This window comes from Microcaecilia unicolor, chromosome 3 (genome assembly GCF_901765095.1).
Source record: "Microcaecilia unicolor chromosome 3, aMicUni1.1, whole genome shotgun sequence".
Taxonomy (NCBI): domain Eukaryota; kingdom Metazoa; phylum Chordata; class Amphibia; order Gymnophiona; family Siphonopidae; genus Microcaecilia; species Microcaecilia unicolor.
The window spans coordinates 110,740,516-110,761,170 of record NC_044033.1 but is presented as its reverse complement, the minus strand read 5'-3'; the positions used below and the strand labels follow the sequence as shown (position 1 = coordinate 110,761,170).

The following is a 20,655-nucleotide window of genomic DNA, read 5'->3' as shown; positions in this document are numbered from 1 at the left end:
TATTAATAATGAATTTGAATAAACTTTCAAGCATAGTGAACTATGTATGACAAACAAGGCTGTCCAAATCTTGCAAATTTTTTCACAAAAGGGGTGTCACATGAAAAAAAAAAGGACTAAGAATACTTAATTTTCTTGATTTTGAGAATTTTGGGGTATCTTTTGCTTTAAGTCTTTTTAGGAAAAATTTTGCTTTTTATCAGTGTATCAGTCTGTAGGTTCCCACACCATTGAGCAGAAGATTCTTAACAAAATCATTGTCACAGAGAAATAAAATAATCTGTTTAAACCTGTCTAGACAGGCAATACTACAAGAACATATATTACATTATCCACATATGCACATACATGCATTAAATTATCTATATTTCCCACACATAGGAGTCCTTTTACTAAGGTGTGCCGAAAAATGGCAGCGCTGGTGTAGACACGTGTACTGGACGCACGCAGATCCATTTTTCAGCGTGCCTGCAAAAAAGGCCTTTTTTGGCCGAAAATGGACGTGCGGCAAAATAAAAATTGGCGTGCATCCATTTTGGGTCTGAGTTCTTACCGCCACCCACTGACCTAGCAGTAAAGTCTCACGCGTTAACCGGGCAGTCATGGTCTACGTGTGTACAATGTCAATTACTGCCCGGTTAGCGCCGCACGCCATAACATTTCCAGTGCACTTAGTGGACGTGTGTAAAAAATGAAATTACTGCCCAGGCCACGCGGTAACCAAGTGGTAGTTCAAAATTGACACGCATGTACGCACCTAAGCGGCTTAGTAAAAGGGCCTCATAGAAAGGCATGCAGGGAACCTACCTTGTCAGGGAAGGTTTCAAAGCTCGTTCTAACAGGATCTCGGCAGCCAAATTTGGAAGACTTGAAACGCCGGATAATATCCTGGAGTGTCGCGGCTACCACAAAATATTCTTGTTTCAGTCGCAGCTCTTTTCCTTCAAAGAACTACAGAGAAATAACAGACATGCAACTTATCCTCAGTTAATCATCAGCTTTAACAAGAGAGGATTCCTATTTACTGCTTCCTATCTATTACCACTGAAAATGAGCGTGGGACTGTAAGCAATGGGATCTTCAGAGAACTTCTTCCACTGGTGCTTCTCATGGCACTCATACAGTCCTGCAACAGCTGTAGACATAGCAGGAAAATATTTCAAGGCAATAACATGCAGCTGATTTTATATAGCCGATCATACCTTAACCTGCACCTTCCCAATTGCAAAGGACTAAAGTACAAAACCTACCATGCATCTAACTTCCCCTACCTGGGATCCCAACTCTGGAATGCTCTACCCAGATACATTTGGTCAATTAGTGAATATCTTCCCTTTAGGAAACTATTGAAAACCCATCTATTCAAACAGGTTTACCCGAATGACCTGACATACCATAAGCAACCCATCTATTTACCGGTTCAACTAATCATTAACAACAATGACTCAGAAAATATCTCCTACCAACCTTCTTACCCTCCATGCTCTTCCCAACTTCTCCTTTATCGCCCCACCTCCTTACCTATCCCTTTCCTTTCTCTCACACCTCTTCTACCCCATTTACTCCTTGTTCATTTGTCCTATCACATACCTCCTTTGTTGATTCTGATACTACAGATTGTATTCTCTTGTTACTATGTAAGCCGCATTGAGCCTGCGATAAGCGGGAAAGCACGGGGTACAAATGTAACAAATACATAAATAATAGCCAAACTCCCTGGGACCTGCATAAACCTCTTATTTTTCAGCCCTGTGCTACCTACAAAGTTTGACAGATACACATCTCTTGAGACAGATGGTTGCTAGGTAAGCTGAGCAGCCACATATACATTGGCTGAGCTTCTAGTTGATGATAATGCATCCTAATCCTTCAGGCCCAGGGCATGAGAGGTAACCTTGCACAGCATGGGATGAAATCTGTGGTTGACATGAGCTTATATAAACTGAATAAACAGTTCTGCAGTATCAGAACATCAAACTTGCATGCTGCACACTTCATAATACTGGATTGCAGCACAAGATGGCTGTAGAAGAGTCTCCACCAATTTAATCACAATCCCCAAATTTTACCCTCCATGCAAAAGAAGACAGGCATGATGAGACAGTCTACAGCACAACTGAAAGCAATTTTGGAAAGATATTAAAATGTAAATTCTGTCCTATGCGAAGCAACCATAGCACGCCAGACGTTTTTGTTAGGGAATGTGCATGCCCCGAACCAGTATGACCGTCAATATTACAAAATGATTACTACTCAGTTATCGGCCTGTGAGCCACTACCCACAGTGGTAGGGGGTGATTTTAATATGTTCATGGATCCTATACTGGATAGATCGTGACCCGTGAGGTCGGTGGCCTATCATGAGGGTAGGGTGCTTCCCAATCTCTGTAGGCAGTTAGACCTAATTGATGTTTGGAGGGTGATGCACCCACAGGATAGAGATTTTACCCACTTGTCTCGAGCTCTACCACTGCGCCATCCAAATCTATCAATGAAGCCGTCTCTTCCTACAATATTATTCTATCCTCTGCTTTAGACACTCTTGCACCTCTCATGCCCCGTCCTATAAGGCGTACCAAACCCCAGCCTTGGCTGACCTCTAAAATCCGCTACCTACGCTCCTGTGCCTGCTCCGCCGAATGCCTCTGGCTTAAATCTCGTGCTCTTGCCGACTTCATACACTTCAAGTTCATGCTGACGTCCTTCCAATCTGCTCTTTTGCTTGCCAAACAGGACTATTACATCCAGCTGACTAATTCTCTCAGCTCAAACCCTCGACTTCTCTTCGCCACACTGAACTCTCTCCTCAAGGTGCCTCCATCTCCTACTCCCCCCTCACTATCTCCTCAGACCCTAGCTGAGTTCTTCCACGACAAGGTTCAGAAGATAAACCTTGAATTCTCAACCAAGCCACCCCCACCTCTCCCTCCCCTTGTCCGTTCCCCTAACTCCCCAACCCCTCAGTCCCTTTCCTCCTTTCCCGAAATCACTGATGAGGAAACAACACATCTTCTATCCTCCTTAAAATGAACTACCTGTTCCTCTGATCCCATTCCTACCCACCTTCTTAACACCATCTCTCCTACTTTCACCCCTTTTATCTGTCATATCCTCAATCTTTCACTTTCCACTGCGACTGTTCCTGATGCCTTCAAACATGCCGTGGTCACACCACTCCTTAAGAAGCCTTCACTTGACCCTACCTGTCCTTCCAACTATCGACCCATCTCCCTCCTCCCCTTCCTCTCCAAAATACTTTAACGTGCCACTCACCGCCTCTGTCTTGACTTTCTTTCATCTCAAACTGTTCTTGACCCACTCCAATCTGGCTTTCGCCCTCTTCATTCAACTGAAATTGCACTTACAAAAGCTTCCAACGACCTGTTACTGGCCAAATCCAAAGGTCTCTATTCTATCCTCATCCTTCTCGATCTATCCGCCACTTTTGACACTGTTGACCATAGCTTACTCCTTGATACGTTGTCTTCACTTGAATTCCAGGGCTCTGTTCTTTCCTGGTTCTCCTCCTACCTCTCGCTTCGTACCTTTAGTGTACACTCTGGTGGATCCTCTTCCACTTCTATCCCACTACCAATCGGTGTACCTCAGGGTTCTGTTCTTGGTCCTCTCCTGTTCTCCATCTACACTTCTTCCCTTGGCTCTCTGATATCATCCCATGGCTTTCAATACCATCTCTACGCTGATGACTCCCAGATCTACCTCTCCACCCCCGAAATCTCAACCAGCATCCAGACAAATGTATCAGCCTGCCTATATGATATCGCTGCCTGGATATCTCAACGTCATCTGAAACTTAACATGGCCAAAACCAAGCTTCTCATCTTTCCCCCTAAACCCTCCTCTCCTCTCCCCCTTTCTCTATTTCTGTAGATGGCACTCTCATTCTCCCTGTCTCATCAGCTCGTAACCTTGGGGTCATCTTCAACTCCTCTCTCTCCTTCTTTGCTCACATTCAGCATATTGCTAAAACCTGTCGTTTCTTTCTCTATAACATCAGTAAAATCCGTCCCTTCCTCTCTAAGCACTCTACCAGAACCCTTATCCACACTCTTATCACCTCTCGCCTAGATTATTGCAACCTGCTTCTCACCGGCCTCCCACTTAGCCATCTCTCTCCTCTTCAATCAGTCCAAAACTCTGCTGCTCGACTTATTTTTCGCCAGAGTCGCTATGCTCACATTAGCCCTCTCCTCAAATCACTTCACTGGCTCCTTTTCCGCATTCAATTCAAACTTCTCCTACTGACCTATAAGTGCATTCACTCTACCGCTCCTCAGTACCTCTCCACTCTTGTCTCTTCCTACGCTCCCACTCGGGTACTCTGTTCTGTGGATAAATCTCTCTTGTCTATCCCTGTCTCCTCTACTGCTAATTCCAGACTCCGTTCCTTTTATCTCGTTGCACCTCACCCCTGGAATAGACTTCCCGAGCTTGTACGTCTAGCCCCGTCTTTGGTTGTTTTCAAATCCAGGCTAAAAGCCCACCTCTTTAATGCTGCTTTTGACTCCTAACCACTACTCACTTGCCCTGTACCCCTTTTATCCCCACCTCTTTAATTCCCTTACCCCTTAGTTGTTCTGTTTGTCTGTCCTATTTAGATTGTGAGCTCTTTGAGCAGGGACTGTCTTTTCATGTATGGTGTACAGCGCTGCGTATGCCTTGTAGCGCGATAGAAGTGATAAGTAGTAGTCGTAGTAGTAGTAACTGACCAGATGAGCACTGGAGGGATTTAGGCATGACCCCTCCTTACTCCCCTAGAGGTCACTGACCCCTTCCCACCCTACAAAAGTGTGAATGAAACAGTACACACCAGCCTCTATGACTGCGATAGATGTTAGGGCCAGGCCTATTAGAGCAGCAAGCAGGTCCCTAGAGTAGTCTAATGGTTGGTGCAGTGTACTGCACCATATCCCACTCTAACTGTTACAACTGTGGTGGAAAGTGTGAGTCCTCCAAAACCCACCAAAAACCTACTGTACCCACATATAAGTGATACCTGCAGGCACAAGGGTTATTGCAGTGGTGTACAGTAGGTTTTTGGTGGGCTTTGGAGGGCTCACCATACAATATAAGGGGGTAATAGTGAGATGTGTACCTGGGACCTTTTAGGGGAAGTCCACTGCAGGGCCCCCTAAGGTGCGCCACTGCTCTGCTGGGATGTCTGTGTGACCAGTCTTCTAAGCCTGTTGGCCCCCCCCCCCCCCCATATGTCCCAACTGCTTTTTAATGTGCGTTTTTCCCTTAGACTTTTTTTTTAATGGTCGAGAAAGCAAAAAGTACTGATCACAAAACATCTAAACAAAATGTCTAGGAAATGGCTATTTTTGAAACAAAAAGAAAGACTTTTTCAGGTTAAAAAATGGCCACTTAATTTTTAGACGTTTTCAGCAAAACGTCCAAAATCGGATTTAGACATCATATCGAAAATGCTGCTCATAATGTGTTAGGTGCAACGTATTAAAAACATTGAAGTAATATTAAATCTGGAAAACATTTTTCTGTTGCCTGTTTATCTAAATATGTCACTACATGTGACAAATCTGATATATACCACATTATTGGCTGCTACATGCCATGCTACCTGGTATGTTATGGCCATAGAATGTAGGCCCAATTCAGTGGGACACAGCTGTTTGATGTTCTTCCCTCACTTGGTTTTTTTATTTTATTTTATTGATTTAGGCTTAGTAACCAGGGAGGGCTATATGAACCTTACTTTTCCTTAAGATATTGACTCTTAGTAAAGAGTTTATATGATAACCCTTTTTTCTTTGGTTTAACATGCTGTAATGTGCAGCACACTGGCCCACCTTTCTTTCTATACTATTACTAATAATTTCTACAGTGCTACTAGATGTACACAGCACTGTACACACATGCAGGTAATTTCTCTGTCCCTAGAGGGCTCACAATTTAAGTTTTTATACCAGGGGCTATGAAGGGTTAGTAACTTGCCCAAAGTCACAAGGAGCTGCAATGGGAATTGAACCCAGGTTGCCAGGATCAAAGCCCACTGCACTAACTATTAGGCTACTCCTCTTAGACTAGAAGAATGTAATTTTCTTTCTTACTTTTTTATATTATTTTATTATTATTGTTAACCACTTAGCTGTTGTTATGATAGGCTGTATATCAAGAATAAACTGAACTTGAACTTGCATTTACACCTGCTGTTTTGACATGGTAAATGTAGGTATATTTATTTATTTGTTGCATTTGTATCCCACATTTTCCCACCTATTTGCAGGCTCAATGTGGCTTACATTATGCTGTAATGGCAATCGCCATTTCCGGAATGAGAAATACAAAGTGGTATTGCATTGAAGTTCATAACTGATAAAGTAGATTAAGCAGTCAGGTATGGAGATTTCATTGCCAGAATGAGAAATAAAGTGGTATTGCGTTAAAGTTCATTAGTGACAAAGTATATAAGCATTCAAGTATAGAGAGTTTGGATTTGATCAATTCTGGTAAAGTTCATTAGTGACAAAGTATCTAAGCGGTCAAGTATAGAGTGTCCAGTTTTGTTCAGTTCTGGTGTAAATTTTGTTGTCTGGTATTTAGGATGGATCTTTGTGGTAAGCTATTTTGAACAAATTTTCGGAAGTTTGTTAGGTCGTGCATTGTTTTTATGACATTTGGTAGTGCATTCCATAGTTCCGTGCTTATGTAGGAGAAGCTGGAGGCATATGTCAATTTATATTTTAGTCCTTTGCAGCTGGGCTAGTGGAGATTCAGGAACGTGCGTGCTGACCTTTTTGTGTTCCTGGTTGGTAAATCTATAAGGTCTGACATGTAGGACGGGGCCTCACCATGAATGATTTTATGAACCAGGGTGCACATATAGATGCTGACTTATGCTAGTATTTTATAGCAGAATCTGGGCACCCAGATGCCATTATGGAATCAGTACTCAGTATGCTGCATTCAACACCTAACATGCCACCCAGTTATAGAATTGTCCCCAATATGTACAAACCCCCTAACTCCACCCAGCTCCACCTCTGGGAACACCTACACTATAGACCGGGGGTGGAGGGGAAACCCCAGCCAGCCAAGTTTTCAAGATACCCACAATGAATATGTGTGAGATAGATTTGCGTACCAAGGAGGCAGTGTATGCAAATCGATCTCATGAATATTCCTTATGGATATCCTGAAAACCTGACTGGCTGGGGTTCCCCCAAGACAGGTTTGGGAATCACTGCTATAGACATATAAAAATATACCTCATACGATCACTATATAACTTTGTATTTGTTATCCACCAACAGGGCAAACGCCTTTGACGGTACTATGTAAGCCACATTAAGCCTGCAAATAGGTGGGAAAATGTGGGGGTACAAATGCAACAAATAAATAAAAAAATAAAATATGTAGCATTGTTCCTTGCATTTTCTTTTGTATGTGTATGTGGTGCTGAATTTTGTACAGTCCACTTTCTACATGTAAAACTGGGTTATACTTGCAGAAAAAGTCTTGTAAAATTGTCCTCCATGGGTGTGAATGGTATTTTCTAGTCATCTTTCAGCAGACAGTTATTTTTAATCTTAGAAACAGTAATGGCTAAATGTGAATAACGGGACAATGGCATATATCCCTAGATCCTATATAGACCACCAAAATTTGGATGCCCAAATTTGGGGATTGATCCCAGATGCGAATGGAAACTAATTAGTCAATTAGGTGCTAACAATAAATTATCACAGTTAATTAGCACTTAATTGGCACTAATCAGGAATTATGCACAGATTTGTCTATGTGCTATTCTATAACATGCACGCCTAAATTCCATAGCATGCAACTCAAAATAGGGTATGGCCATGGGAGGGGCATGGGAGGGTCAGGGGCTTTCCCAGAAATTAGGCACCATCTTATAGAATACTTGGATTTCCTTGCCTAACTGATATCAAGATAGGCATAAGTCCTTGAGCCAAAAACCAGGCACAGGAGTCCACGTGAAGCACTTTTCTATAAAGTTTGCTTAGTGCTAAGTGACTTTTCTAGAAATGGTGCTTAGAACAGATTTTAAAAGTTCCTAATTTTGGGCACTATTTACTGAATCTGGCCCATAGTTCTTCACAAGGTATTAAGATTTAGGTAATTACTGCTGGAACTACTCACATTGTCATTGGGGTACAAAACTCTGGAGATATTTTCTGCAAGGTTTCTATCCAGCACCGCTTCAATGTAGTCACCAACATTGACTAGAAAAGAAAATACAGCAATAAAGGAAAACAGATTGTTTAGTGACTGGCCATATTGCATACGCAAAAAAACACAGTCTGGCTGATATTCAAAACTATTTAACCACCCAAGAATGGCTCCTGGCCAGTTAAATAGTGTCTTAGTGCCTAACCACGGATATTCAGTGGAAGATAACCAGTTATCTCCCACTGAATATCTATGGATAGCAGCTAGCCACTGACCAGCTATGTTGCACAGCATAGCCAGTTAGGTGTAAATAGTCAGTGCCAAACCAGCTATATTTAGTGGTTAAAATAGGCCACATAAATAGCAAGCCTACCTTTAACCACTAAGCACTTAACTGGTTAAACATAGTAACATAGTAGATGACGGCAGAAAAAGACCTGCACGGTCCATCTAGTCTGCCCACGATAAACTCATGTGTATACCTTACCTTGATTTGTACCTGTCTTTTTCAGGGCACAGACCATATAAGTCTGTGCAGCAGTATTTCCCGCCTCCCAACCACCAGTCCCGCCTCCCATCACCGGCTCCGGCACAGACCCCGTATAAGTCTGCCCTCCCCCATCCTAGCCTCTCAACCACCAACCCCTCTTCCCCCCGCCACCCAATTTCAGCTAAGCTTCTGTAGATCCATTCCTTCTGCACAGTTAAATAGTGTCTTAGTGCCTAACCACGGATATTCAGTGGAAGATAACCAGTTATCTCCCACTGAATATCTATGGATAGCAGCTAGCCACTGACCAGCTATGTTGCACAGCATAGCCAGTTAGGTGTAAATAGTCAGTGCCAAACCAGCTATATTTAGTGGTTAAAATAGGCCACATAAATAGCAAGCCTACCTTTAACCACTAAGCACTTAACTGGTTAGCAATGAATATCAGCTTAAGTTGCTGCGGTCAAAAATGAAGCCAGATATTCAATGCCAGTTGCTGGATCCTCAGAAGCTTAGCGAAGATTGGGTGGCAGAGCCGGTGGTGGGAGGCGGGGCAGACTTCTACGGTCTGTGCCCTGAAAATGGCAGATGCAAATCAAGGTCAGATATACACAAAAAGTAGCACATATGAGTTCATCTTGTTAGGCAGACTGGATGGGCTGTGCAGGTCTTTCTCTGCCATCATCTACTATGTTACTATGGGTATGGGCCAGCATTGAATATCCAGACTAAGCACCGGCGTCAGGCAGTCACCGTGCAACCTGACATTGGCTGAATATTGGGAGGAGAGAGAACATTTAGCAGAGACTGGCCAAAACTTTCACAAGCTCTGCTTCTTATTAGAGTCATTCCCTGCAGGTGGGTGTTGGTTTACGAGGGCCAACTGCAACACATAAATTAGGAGAAAGTATCAAAGACTTTCTTATGCTATCTCTTGATTTCCTGGATTAGAATTACAGGAATCAGTGACATTGATCTGTGAATGAACATTAGATCTAGTAAGCTGTGCCTCGAGCAGAGAAGATAATTGTCACTTAAATGGCCTTCTTTTGAGAGAGGTCTTTGGCTGGCATAAATGTGAGTGCCTAAATTGCAGTATTCTGTAAACTAAGTGCATAAATGTCGGCCCTGCCTACGCCCCACCCATGCTCCTCCTCCCGCTAGCATTTTTAGTGTGTGCATTAAACGCTAGAGACACCCATATATTGCTATGGGCGTCTCTAGCGTTTAGCGTGTGCTAAACATGCTACCATGCCTTTGTAAAAGACCCCCATGGTATTATGAAACAAAGTCACTTCCTGAAAGAATTATTCGCAAAAGCATTTTTACAGTGCCACACATGAACATGTGCTAAAGAGATTTTTATCCAGTAAACTGTAAAAGATATGAGCTGATTTCTGGCCCTATCATTTTGTTTTTGTGCAAATTGAAGGGGTGGGGAGGGGTTCAGAATTCACCTCTTCATTCTATAACAGGTTGCCTAAATGGAAGCACCATTTGCATGCTTAAATTTATAGAATACTGCATTCATGTGTGTTAACCCCCTAATTCTATAAAAAGTACTAAAAAAATGTGCACATAAATTTGAGCGAGTGACCAATTTGTGTACGCATTTTAATTGAATAATGACCTGATTATCACCAATAATTGGCTTTTTTAACAAGCAATTATTGCCACTAATTAGATTCAATTAACATGTATGTGCGTAAATTTAGGTGTGTGATCCACACCTAAATTTTAATTGTGAATTGGAAAAGGGGGTGCAGAAATGGGAAGGTCATGGGCAGATCGGGGTGGATTGGGGGGCGTGACTCTTATTTACACGTATGATTATAGAATAAGGGCGCTCCTGCCGATATTTGCAGCACGGTTTTGTTAGTACAAATGGCTGTGCCCAAATGTAGGTGTGATCCCTGGGCTTAAGCACCATTTATAGAACTCTCCTCTACATGTAATGTGCCTAAATGTCAGTAGTGCACTAAGTGCTATTCTAAAATATACACACGCATATGGTTAGAAAATAAATGCAAGGGGATGTTCACAGGGGAGGAGCATGGGTGGGGCATAGGGAGGGCCGATATTTGTGCGCTTAGTTTACAGAATACTGCAATTTATGTGCATAAATGACACATTTAGGCACACACATTTATGCCAGCCAAAGACCTCTCTTAAGTGTGTGTGCCTAAATGTAGGCGTGTTGATGTGAATTTATACTAGCATTCTACATAAACACATACGCGGCTGATATTTAAAACTAATTAGTTGGACAGGAACGGCTCCTGGCTGGATAAATTTCCTAAAGCCGGATAGGCGCTAATAGGGCGGGATAGCTGGCTATTTTGGCTGAATATTACCGCTTAGAGACTAGCCTGGTCACAGGCTATGTTGAACTACATAGCCAGTTAGCGCCAATATTTTTTGGCTGATCAGCTAAGTTTAGCGGCCAGACAGACCCCCGTAAATAGCAGGTCTGTCTTTGGCTGCCATAACTTAACTGGTCAGCCAATGAATATCGGCTTAACTGGCTATATTTTAGCAGCTGAAATAAACCTGGAAATTCAATGCCGGTCGCCAGATACGGCCCCTGGCATTGAACTTCTGGGTTCACCACTGATGTAAGTGGTTTTAGAGAATAGGCTTCCTACCCATGGAAAGCAGGCACCTAAATTTTAAAAACTTATTGTTATAGAAACACTCCAACAAATTACCTCTGCTCCCTATCTGGCCATATTCAAATCCAGTCTAAAAATTCACCTTTTGAGACTTTATGATAGAGAAGTGGTCAAGGTATAAAAGCAATCTCCTACAGCCTCTTGTTTGTCATATATGTGTGTTTTGAATGTAAGCTCTGTGTCTGTACAGTGCTGTGTATGCCTGGTGGCACTTTAAAAATAAACAGGAGTAGTAGCAGTGAAAACATAACCACAGAAAGTCAGTGCAGCTGGCTGTTTCTTTGGGCATTGATGACAAAATAAATAATAAAATACATATTAGAAAGTAAATCAAATACCCTGCAAACAGAAAGGAGTATAATTTAAAAAATCAGCAAATGAGTACCTGATCTCTGTATGAATATATACTGCAGTTCAACTTGCACAACAAAAAGAAGAAACGTAAAGGAACGTAGGGAAAAATCCACTATTCCTGGGACAAGCAGTACAAAACGCTTTGCTCCGTGGATCTTGTCGGGTGATTGTGACCTGGATTGGCCACTGTTGGACACAGGGTGCTAGGCTAGATGGACCTTTGGTCTGTCCCAGTGTGGCGATGCTTATGTCTTATGTCTAAGAAAGCTGCAGCAATTCATCAGTGATATTAGCTTCTCTTACAACTTTTCAAAACTAGGTCTGGTGGTAATTAGGGTTACCATATATCCGGTTTTACCCAGACATGTCCTCTTTTTGAGGACACTGCGGTACGTTTGGGTGGGTTTTGCCAGCCTGCCTGTTTGACTGGGTTTACGGACAGGCTGGCTTGCGGGCGAGCGAGCAAGTGGGCCTCAGGGTTTCCTGTCTTCCCCTCCTGTATCTTATTGTCGTACCCATCGCTTGAACTTTCGACAGCCATTGTGAGGTGTCCTCTTTTTTTTTTTTTATCAAGGCAAATATGGTAACTCATGAGCTACAGCAGACACTCTGGGGAAATTTGTTCTGACGTGTAAAGTCTTAGCTCATGAGTGAGCTTCTAAAATTCAGTAGATGACTTTCATCCACACATTTTTCTAATTCTGACCAATGAGGTCTCACAGTGATTAAGATACAGGCCCTATTTGAAAATCCAATTGAAAATAGGACCCATGGGTATCCATATGAATACAGTGCTAAGAAAACATTCTTAAAATGGAAATACTATGTAGGGAGAGAGAGATTTGCAGAAAAGATCTGGTAATGATTCACAGAGCTATCTTTGGTTAAGACTTTCCAGAGTTGGACATAACCAGAAGCATCTCACTTAAACCAATTAGAGAAAAACAAGAATTCCTGTTTGTGTAAAACTAATCTATAAATCAGAGCCCCTCACCCTAGAGTATTTGAGATTCATCTCAGACTCACCAAAGGAGTGCTGGGACCAAAGTGATCATTGCTTTGGGGAACACGAGACACAGTCCTGGTCGTGGTGGCCCCCTAATTTTTCTCAAACTGCACTTTGATAAAAAAAAATTATACTTCGATTTTGTAATCTTTTATCTTTTTTTATCATGTCTAACTTTTGTTAGCACTTTTTTATATTGCTGTTTTACCTACATTTAGGATTGGACAAATGCGCAGTTACCATCTTTAGTACAATAATATACTGGACTAATACAGAGATTAGACACTAACTGGTTGCTTTTTTCTCAGTGTGTTTTTGGGATGAGGAAGACTAAGCTCTAACATTTAGAGGCCCTTTTAATAAAGTGCATTAGATTTTACATTTAATGCACTTTAATGCAGTAAATTAATGAGTGGCAATTGCAAACCTAATGTGCCAAATCAAAGTGTCAATTAGCATGTGGTACACAGGTTGAAGCTGATGCAGAGGCACTGATGCCCAGAAGATCAAAAACCCTGCGCTGTTCCAAACAGTGCCCTAAAAATAGTGCAGCACAGGGTTTTACTGCCCCTATGATCAGAGATAATAGCATGCAACTTTATGTGCTCTATTATCTCTGATCATAGGGTAAAGTACGGGAGGATTGTGCCTGAGCTCCTTATATGGTGTGAAGCCCCACCCAAAATATCTCAGGATGCACTGGGCAGGGTTGGGCATCACCATTTTCGAGGCGGCGCTACTGGGAGGGAGTCTACCTCCCTCCTCCAACAAAGGTAGGGGAGTGGGGAAGAGGGCTGCTAGACTACCAGGTTGGGGGGGGGGGGCTGACTTGCGGCCCACTGGGCCACCAGGGCTTTATTTGTGGGATGCTAGGGGGGTTAGGGGGGCTGGAGACCCACCGGATCTTCAGTCTCCCCGAATTTTTGCCAAGGGGGGATCGGGGGGACTGAATGTCTGCTGGACCTCCAGCCCCCATGTCGCTGGGGGGGGGGGGGGGTTGGGATTTCTGCTTCTGTGGTGGGGGGGGGCTACATTGGGGGGGGGAATGGGGGGCCTGCTACCATGCAAATGTATGCTGGACAGGGCTTACCATTCCTCCCCAATGATCTGCAAACGTTAACGCTAGCTACGAGCTGGTGTGGAGTTTCCCATGAACAGCATGCTAATGTTTGGCGCACTGCTCGCTGATCATTGGGGAGGAATATGTTACTTGCGCTAAGAGCCTGTTTAGCATGCATTTGCATGCTAGTTGCGTTCAGAGCCTGCACATGTGTTGTTTCACGTGCTCGGGGGCTCTGATCATGGGGCAGTAGCAAACACAGACGCTAGTATGGCACTAATAGCCTATAGCACCCGCGTTTGTTTCTGATCATCTGCCCATGAGTGCCTCCAGTTTATGAGGTGGTAAGTAGTCCTGTGCTAACTGCACATTAGTCAGTTAGAGATAATTTTACTAAAGTGTGGTAAAATCTGAGCTTAATGCATTTTAACATGGGACTTTCTCGTATGCTAAACACAGATTTAACATGTCACTTTTTTAGGGATTTGTTTTCTTTTTTTGTTGTTGCAGGTTATGTTTTAATGTTACCTTTAGCACACATGACCTGCAAAAATTTAACACAGGAGCACTTACCATCTCTTATTTAGGAGGTGCTTAGGTGCTCCTGCATTAACTTTCAGCATTATCCAGTTAGTGCATGTTAATCCTAACTATCTAGCTGGATAATGCAGGAATACCCACTCTCTGCCCAAGATATGCCCACTCTGAAAAATACTTTTAAAAATTCACTAACGCATATAAACAGGCAAAATCCCACAAAACGTTTTAATGCATTTGTGTGGTAGCCTGTTTCACATGCTAACCATGCGTTAAGGCCACACTTTAGTAAAAGGGTCCCTTAGTGCAATCAGTACAGCATACTAACTGCAAAAAGCCTTCCATGCCCATTCTCCGCCCATGCCCCTGCCGCAACACAAAATGAATTTTAATAAAAGAGCTCTTTTTAATGTATACACTGATGTTATATTTTTACATGCTGAGGTTTGCGAGAAGCAGGAAATAGAGAAAGTCTCTTTAAGGTTCTAATTAAACTACTTGTTATTTTTTTTGGGGGGGGAGGAGTTAGCTTTTAGTGGCATATTTACTTTTTATGATATTATAGAAAACAAATATCGCTTTTAAATGGGAGACAGCATTTATATACAGGTCATGCATGACTGAATAGACAGCTGTTTATGGTAAGATTGTAATGAGACGATGGATTTTTACTTTCACTATTTAAAAAAATCTTATTGATTTTCTGTTATAAAAGGTGTACAGAACTTGAAAAAAGCAGATGCATTTACCAAATAGCTATTGAGTATTGACAACTTGATGATATTTTTTCAAACCTCTCTTAGGGGGGAAGTTATCAAGGTGGAGGAGTGGCCTAGTGGTTAGGGTGGTGGACTTTGGTCCTGGGGAACTGAGGAACTGAGTTCAATTCCCACTTCAGCCACAGGCAGCTCCTTGTGACTCTGGGCAAGTCACTTAACCCTCCATTGCCGCATTGAGCCTGCCATGAGTGGGAAAGCACAAGGTACAAATGTAACAAATATAAATTTAAAAAAGAGAGCTTTTACAACACCTTGATTTACCATGGAAGTCACCACCCTGTGGAATCTCAGGACTGCAGGTTACTGACTCCCATTGTACATGATTAACACTGCTTGTGAGCCACCTTACAAGCAGTGTTATTCCAGTGGCCTGGGAGCATTGGGCCTCAAATCCATGGCCCAATGCTTCTGGGCTGCACCTTAAATGGGCTGTAGTACTGTTCCCCCCTACCCCAATTTGAATCCCACACCTCAGGGGCCTACCAGCCCACACCTTGTGATCTAGTGTGTCCCTGGGCAGGAGCAATCCCCACTTGCTCCTGCTCTTCCCAGCACCATCTCCCAAAATGGTGCCCACTATCGCTAGAGGTTGTGGCAGCCATTTTGTCACAGGAGTTGCTAGGGGCAAGCAGCAACTAGGGTTAGTTCCTGCCCTGATCACCTACTAGACCACCAGGGATGCACAGGTAGGCCTGGGAGAAGGGGAGGTATTGGAATATTTTTCCAGAGAGGACAATTCTGATTGGGGGGGTTCAGGAGGGGGAACTGGGTTGTGTAGGGGAGGTCAGGAGGGAGGTGAGGCTAGCACCTGTAAGCTAAACAGACATTGTTGGGACTGCTTTTTATGCAGTTTTATCTGCCTGCAGGCATTGGCTCTGAATATTGCTGGCACTTGATTATCTACTAGCTACTACCCAATTTTGCCCCATGACACTCCTTTCCTACTCGGTTTCAACATGATTGGTTAGTGCGGATATTCAATAGCACTGCCTGGTTAAATGCCATTGAATATCAGTGGCTGGCCTGCTGAGAGTAAAGAAGGAGTGGAGGAGTAGCCTAGTGGGTAGAGCACTGGGCTTGATATCCAGGGGAGCTAGGTTCAAATCCCACTGGTGATCTTAGGCAAATTGCCTAACCTTTCATTGCCTCATCTATAAAATTAGAATTTGAGCCCAACAAGGAAATACCTAGCCTACCTGAAAGTAACTCACCTTGAGCTACCACTGAAAAAGGTGTGATCAAACTCCAAATTAATAAATAAACTTTATAAGTCAGTGCAGCATGCTCCTTCTCTCGCCATATTCAAATCCAAGTTAAAAACCCACTTGCAGCCTTTCTTTAATAAATGAATTCCCAATATCTCTTATGTCCTGTATGTTTGTCTTGATTACGTTGCAAGCTCTACTGAGGAAGGACTATCTGTTATATAATTGTAAAGCACTGCATACATCGTAGAAGGTGGAGATACTACTTACACTCTTGAAGGTTAAAATCATTAGGTGCCTTGGCAGACCACAACCTCATAGTGTTAACAGTGTTGTTTTTGTATCCTGGCACTGGGGTATCATAAGGCATGGCGAGGACGACCTGTGAAAAGATAAATTAAAGGTCCTTAAACCCACAACAAGGAACACTGCATAAGAAAAAAAAATCACATGCAAAATCCCGGTATTATGCAAAACATTTCCTTTTATCTGTAGAGGTTTGATACTAAAAAAAAAAATGTAAATACTCAATGATTCATACTTCTAGTATTGCACATTATATCGGGTAATTGAAAACTGCCTGGCAGTTCCTATGTATAATAACACAGCAACATGGTAGATTGCTTTTGACTCGTAACCACTTGTAACCACTCGCCTCCACCTACCCTCCTCTCTTCCTTCCCGTTCACATTAATTGATTTGATTTGCTTACTTTATTTATTTTTTTGTCTATTAGATTGTAAGCTCTTTGAGCAGGGACTGTCTTTCTTCTATGTTTGTGCAGCGCTGCGTACGCCTTGTAGCGCTATAGAAATGCTAAATAGTAGTAGTAGTAATGATGGCAGATAAAGACCTGCACGGTCCATCCAGTCTGCCAAGTACTATAAACTCATAGCATGTGTTGTAATGTAACATATATGTTCTTGATTTAGATCTGTCCTTGCCATTTTTAGGGCACAGACCATAGAAGTCTGCCCTGCACAGGACATACTCCCCAACTAGTGGGGAAAGAAGTGCCATTCTTGGTGGAAATGGTTTATCTGAGTTTTGACAAGTTCGGTGATCTTCGGTAACTTTTTCAGCTTACCCTTCTTCCTTCTTTTTAAGCTGTTGCATGCCAGTACTTGTTTGAAATAAAGTGTTAATTGCAATTTCAGTGGAGTAGTGTAAGCAGGGCTCTGGTTTCCCATGACTCCATGGACTCGGAAAGGCTGCAAAATCCACCCAGTTCCTATACCTTGCAGGGAAGGGGGTAGGGGTGTATAAGAAAAAGGAACTAGGGATGTGTGTGAATGGTGGGGGAGGGAGACTGGATATTCTTTGAGAAAGAGGGGTCTGGAGTGTGTGAAATGGAGCACAAGCTGCATGACGTAGAGGTGGAGGATCAGAAGATGTGTGAAAGGATCTTGAGAATGAGGGTGTGCAAAAAAGGAGGTGGAAGGCCAAGGTGTATAAAAGAAGAGCTGGAAGACGGGGGTGTCTGGAAAACGGGGCTCAGGGGTCACCAGGTAAGGGTGTGTGTGTTTGTGTGTGTACTCGTGTGTATGGAGTAGCACCTGAGATTGGGATAGAAAAGGAAAAAATAATGACCAGGGTGGAGAGGAAAAGAAAGTGTAGGGCAGAATTTGGGCTGGGGATTTGAAAGGAAGTGGATGCTACTCGGGGCACCTCATGCTCCTCCTTCTACCACATTTCCTCATAATCCCAGAACAAGCTTCTCTCCTTTCTGCATCCACCTCCAGGATCCAGAATCTATCTTTCCAGGTCTCACTTATCTGTAAATTCCTCCCAAACCTCCTCTTGCCCACCCCAATCTTCCCTACTTTTCCTCCCTCCATCTCCAATCTTCCCTCCCTTCCTTCTCCCATCCTCAGGATCTCCTCTTCCTCTCCTCCATTACGTTGATACCTGAGATTCCCCTTCTATAAAATTCTGTAAGCAACAAAATACATTTTTACACAAAGGTAGTTTTCAATTACATTATTTTTATTACTGTTCTTTAGGAAATTAGTAGACAAAAAGGAAGTGGAATTGTGAAGCTGGGGGAGGGCGGCAGGAGTAACTGGAGAAGAACTGATAGCCCGATGATCAATTCCCCTTGCTGTTCCAAAACAGCGCCCTAAAAATAGCACCAGAACAACACAGGGAATTAACTCTCTAAAGATCAATATTAATAACATGCAAATTTAAGTATGTTATTAGCATTGATCATCGGGGGGGGGGGGGGGGGGGGGAATGCAGGAGTATTGTGTCTGAGCATGCGCTCAGGCACAATCCTCCCACACTTGTTTGACAGGACTGGGCTGTCAAAAGCCCGGACCTGTAAAACACAGGAGATGGAGGTCCGTAGAACCCTCAGATCCCCCAATTGCTGAGGCCCTGGTGGCTTAGTGCCCCCTCCCCAAGCCTCCACACTCCCCCAAACAGCAACACAAGGAGGTTGGAGGTCCGGCAGACCTCTTGCCCTCCCCCAACACAAGAGTACAGAGGGCTGGATCTCCAGCCCCCTAACCTGACCTAGTGGGCTACAAACCCTGGTGGTCTAGCGGCCCCTTCTCCCCCTCCTCGTACCTCCGTATGATGGAGGAGGGGGTAACATTCCCTCTTTTTCCAGCGCTGCCTCCAAAATGGTGGTGTCCTGCCCTGCCCAGTGCATCCTGGGATGCGCTGGGTGGAGCTTCCCTATCATATAAGGGAGTTTAATTTATCTTAAAACTAGGGCTGCACATCAATAACAAATTTTAATTGAAAGATTAATTGCATAAAGTGAACCCCTTGCATTTCCTCCTGTACAGTGCAATATATAGATAGCAGATGTAAATTCTTAAATTTAACATATTTCAGTTTCTAAACTAAAATAAAATCATTTATCTTAACTTTGTTGTCTGGTGATTTTACCTTTCTAATCATCTCATGCCCTGTCTCTGGTTCTGCTTCCCTGTGCTCTGAACTCTATTTCCAGGGCCTCCTGTCTATTCACTATTTCTTTTCCTCTTTCACTTCCTGCCCCTCCATTCATGTGCACCATCTCCTCCCTTCTTTCTTCCCTTCCCCTTCCTTCCACAAGCACCACCTGCTCCCTTCTCTCGCCCTTTCCCTCCCTTCCACAGGCACCTTCTCCTCCAGTCTGTCTTCCCTCCCCTTCCTCTCCATGGGCACCATCTCCTCCAATCTCTCTTCTCTCTCCTTCCCCTCCTCTCTATGGGCACCATCTCCTCCAGTCTGTTTTCTCCCCTTCCCTCCATGGGCACCATCTCCTCCAATCTCTCTTCTCACCCCTTCCCCGACTCTCCATGGGTACCATCTCCCTTTCCTTCATCTTCCCTTCCCCTTCCCTTCATGGGTCACCATTTCTTCTGTTCTCTCCCCTCCACTCCATGGTCACCATCTCCCTTCTTTGTTTTTTTTTCATCCCCTCTTTCCAGCATCTATTCCTCTCAAACAAATGCCCCCTCCTTCTTCATCTCTCTCTCTTTCTCTCTCCCTTTCTCCTGGCATCTCTTCTGAACCTTCCTCCCCGCCCCCCATGGTCCTCATTCTTTCACTCTCAGGCTCCTTCTACCTGCCCCCAAACTTGTTTTAATGCTGTAGCACTGAAGGCATGCTGCTTCTCTTACCTGCCCTATCTCTGTAGCATCCCTCCTCCTCTAACAGAACTTCCTCTTTCCAGGTGGGACGTTACAGAGAAAGGCTTCAGGTGGTGAGAGAAGCAGCATGTCTTCAGTGCTGCAGTATTAAAGGCAAGTTTGGAGGGGGCAGGTAGAAGGAGCCTGAGAGTGAGAGAACATCAACAGCGAGAAGGGGAGGTTCAGGAGTGCAGGAAGTAGTGTCGGGGGAGAGAGAAAGAGAGAGAGATGCAGATCGCGGGGGAGGGGCTCAGGAGTGCGGGAACAGATGCAGTGGGTGAGAGAAGCATAATTTAGTATGGTGGGGAGGGAAAAAGAGCAATGCTGGATGAAGGTGAGAGGCCTGCCATTAATGTTAAAAATTTTAACACGTTAAACATTTAACATGTTAATCATATTATCACGTTAAATGTGCAGACCTGCAAATCCATTGCACTTAAGAAGAAATGTGTTTAATGTTTAAAAACAGAGTTGATAAATTCTCAGCAAATCACTAATACTTTATGATTATTCTGCTTTATGTTTTAACATACTTTGCACCAGACAGGACAACAAAGATCTACTGCTTTGTCACCCTCTTACCACCATGCATATCTACCTGTCCTCCATCCACCAGGCTCTCCCTGTCTTGCACCTAACCCACCCCACCCTCATCCTGTGATACTGTCACTGAAATGTTTTGATGTTTCACTTATATATACTGTTATTTATCAACATTTGCTTATTTCTGATCTGATGAAGACGGGTTACC

General features: G+C 43.4%; 1 protein-coding gene across 1 annotated transcript in view; it reads right to left on the bottom strand.

Moving 5' to 3' along the window:
• The window catches only part of PYGB (glycogen phosphorylase B), a 189,812-nt gene that overhangs the window by 66,097 nt on the left and 103,060 nt on the right, over positions 1-20,655 (bottom strand). Inside the window, 3 exon segments of the mRNA XM_030196276.1 lie at positions 808-951; positions 8,146-8,228; positions 16,549-16,660. Coding sequence (XP_030052136.1) covers positions 808-951; positions 8,146-8,228; positions 16,549-16,660 — 339 coding nt within the window.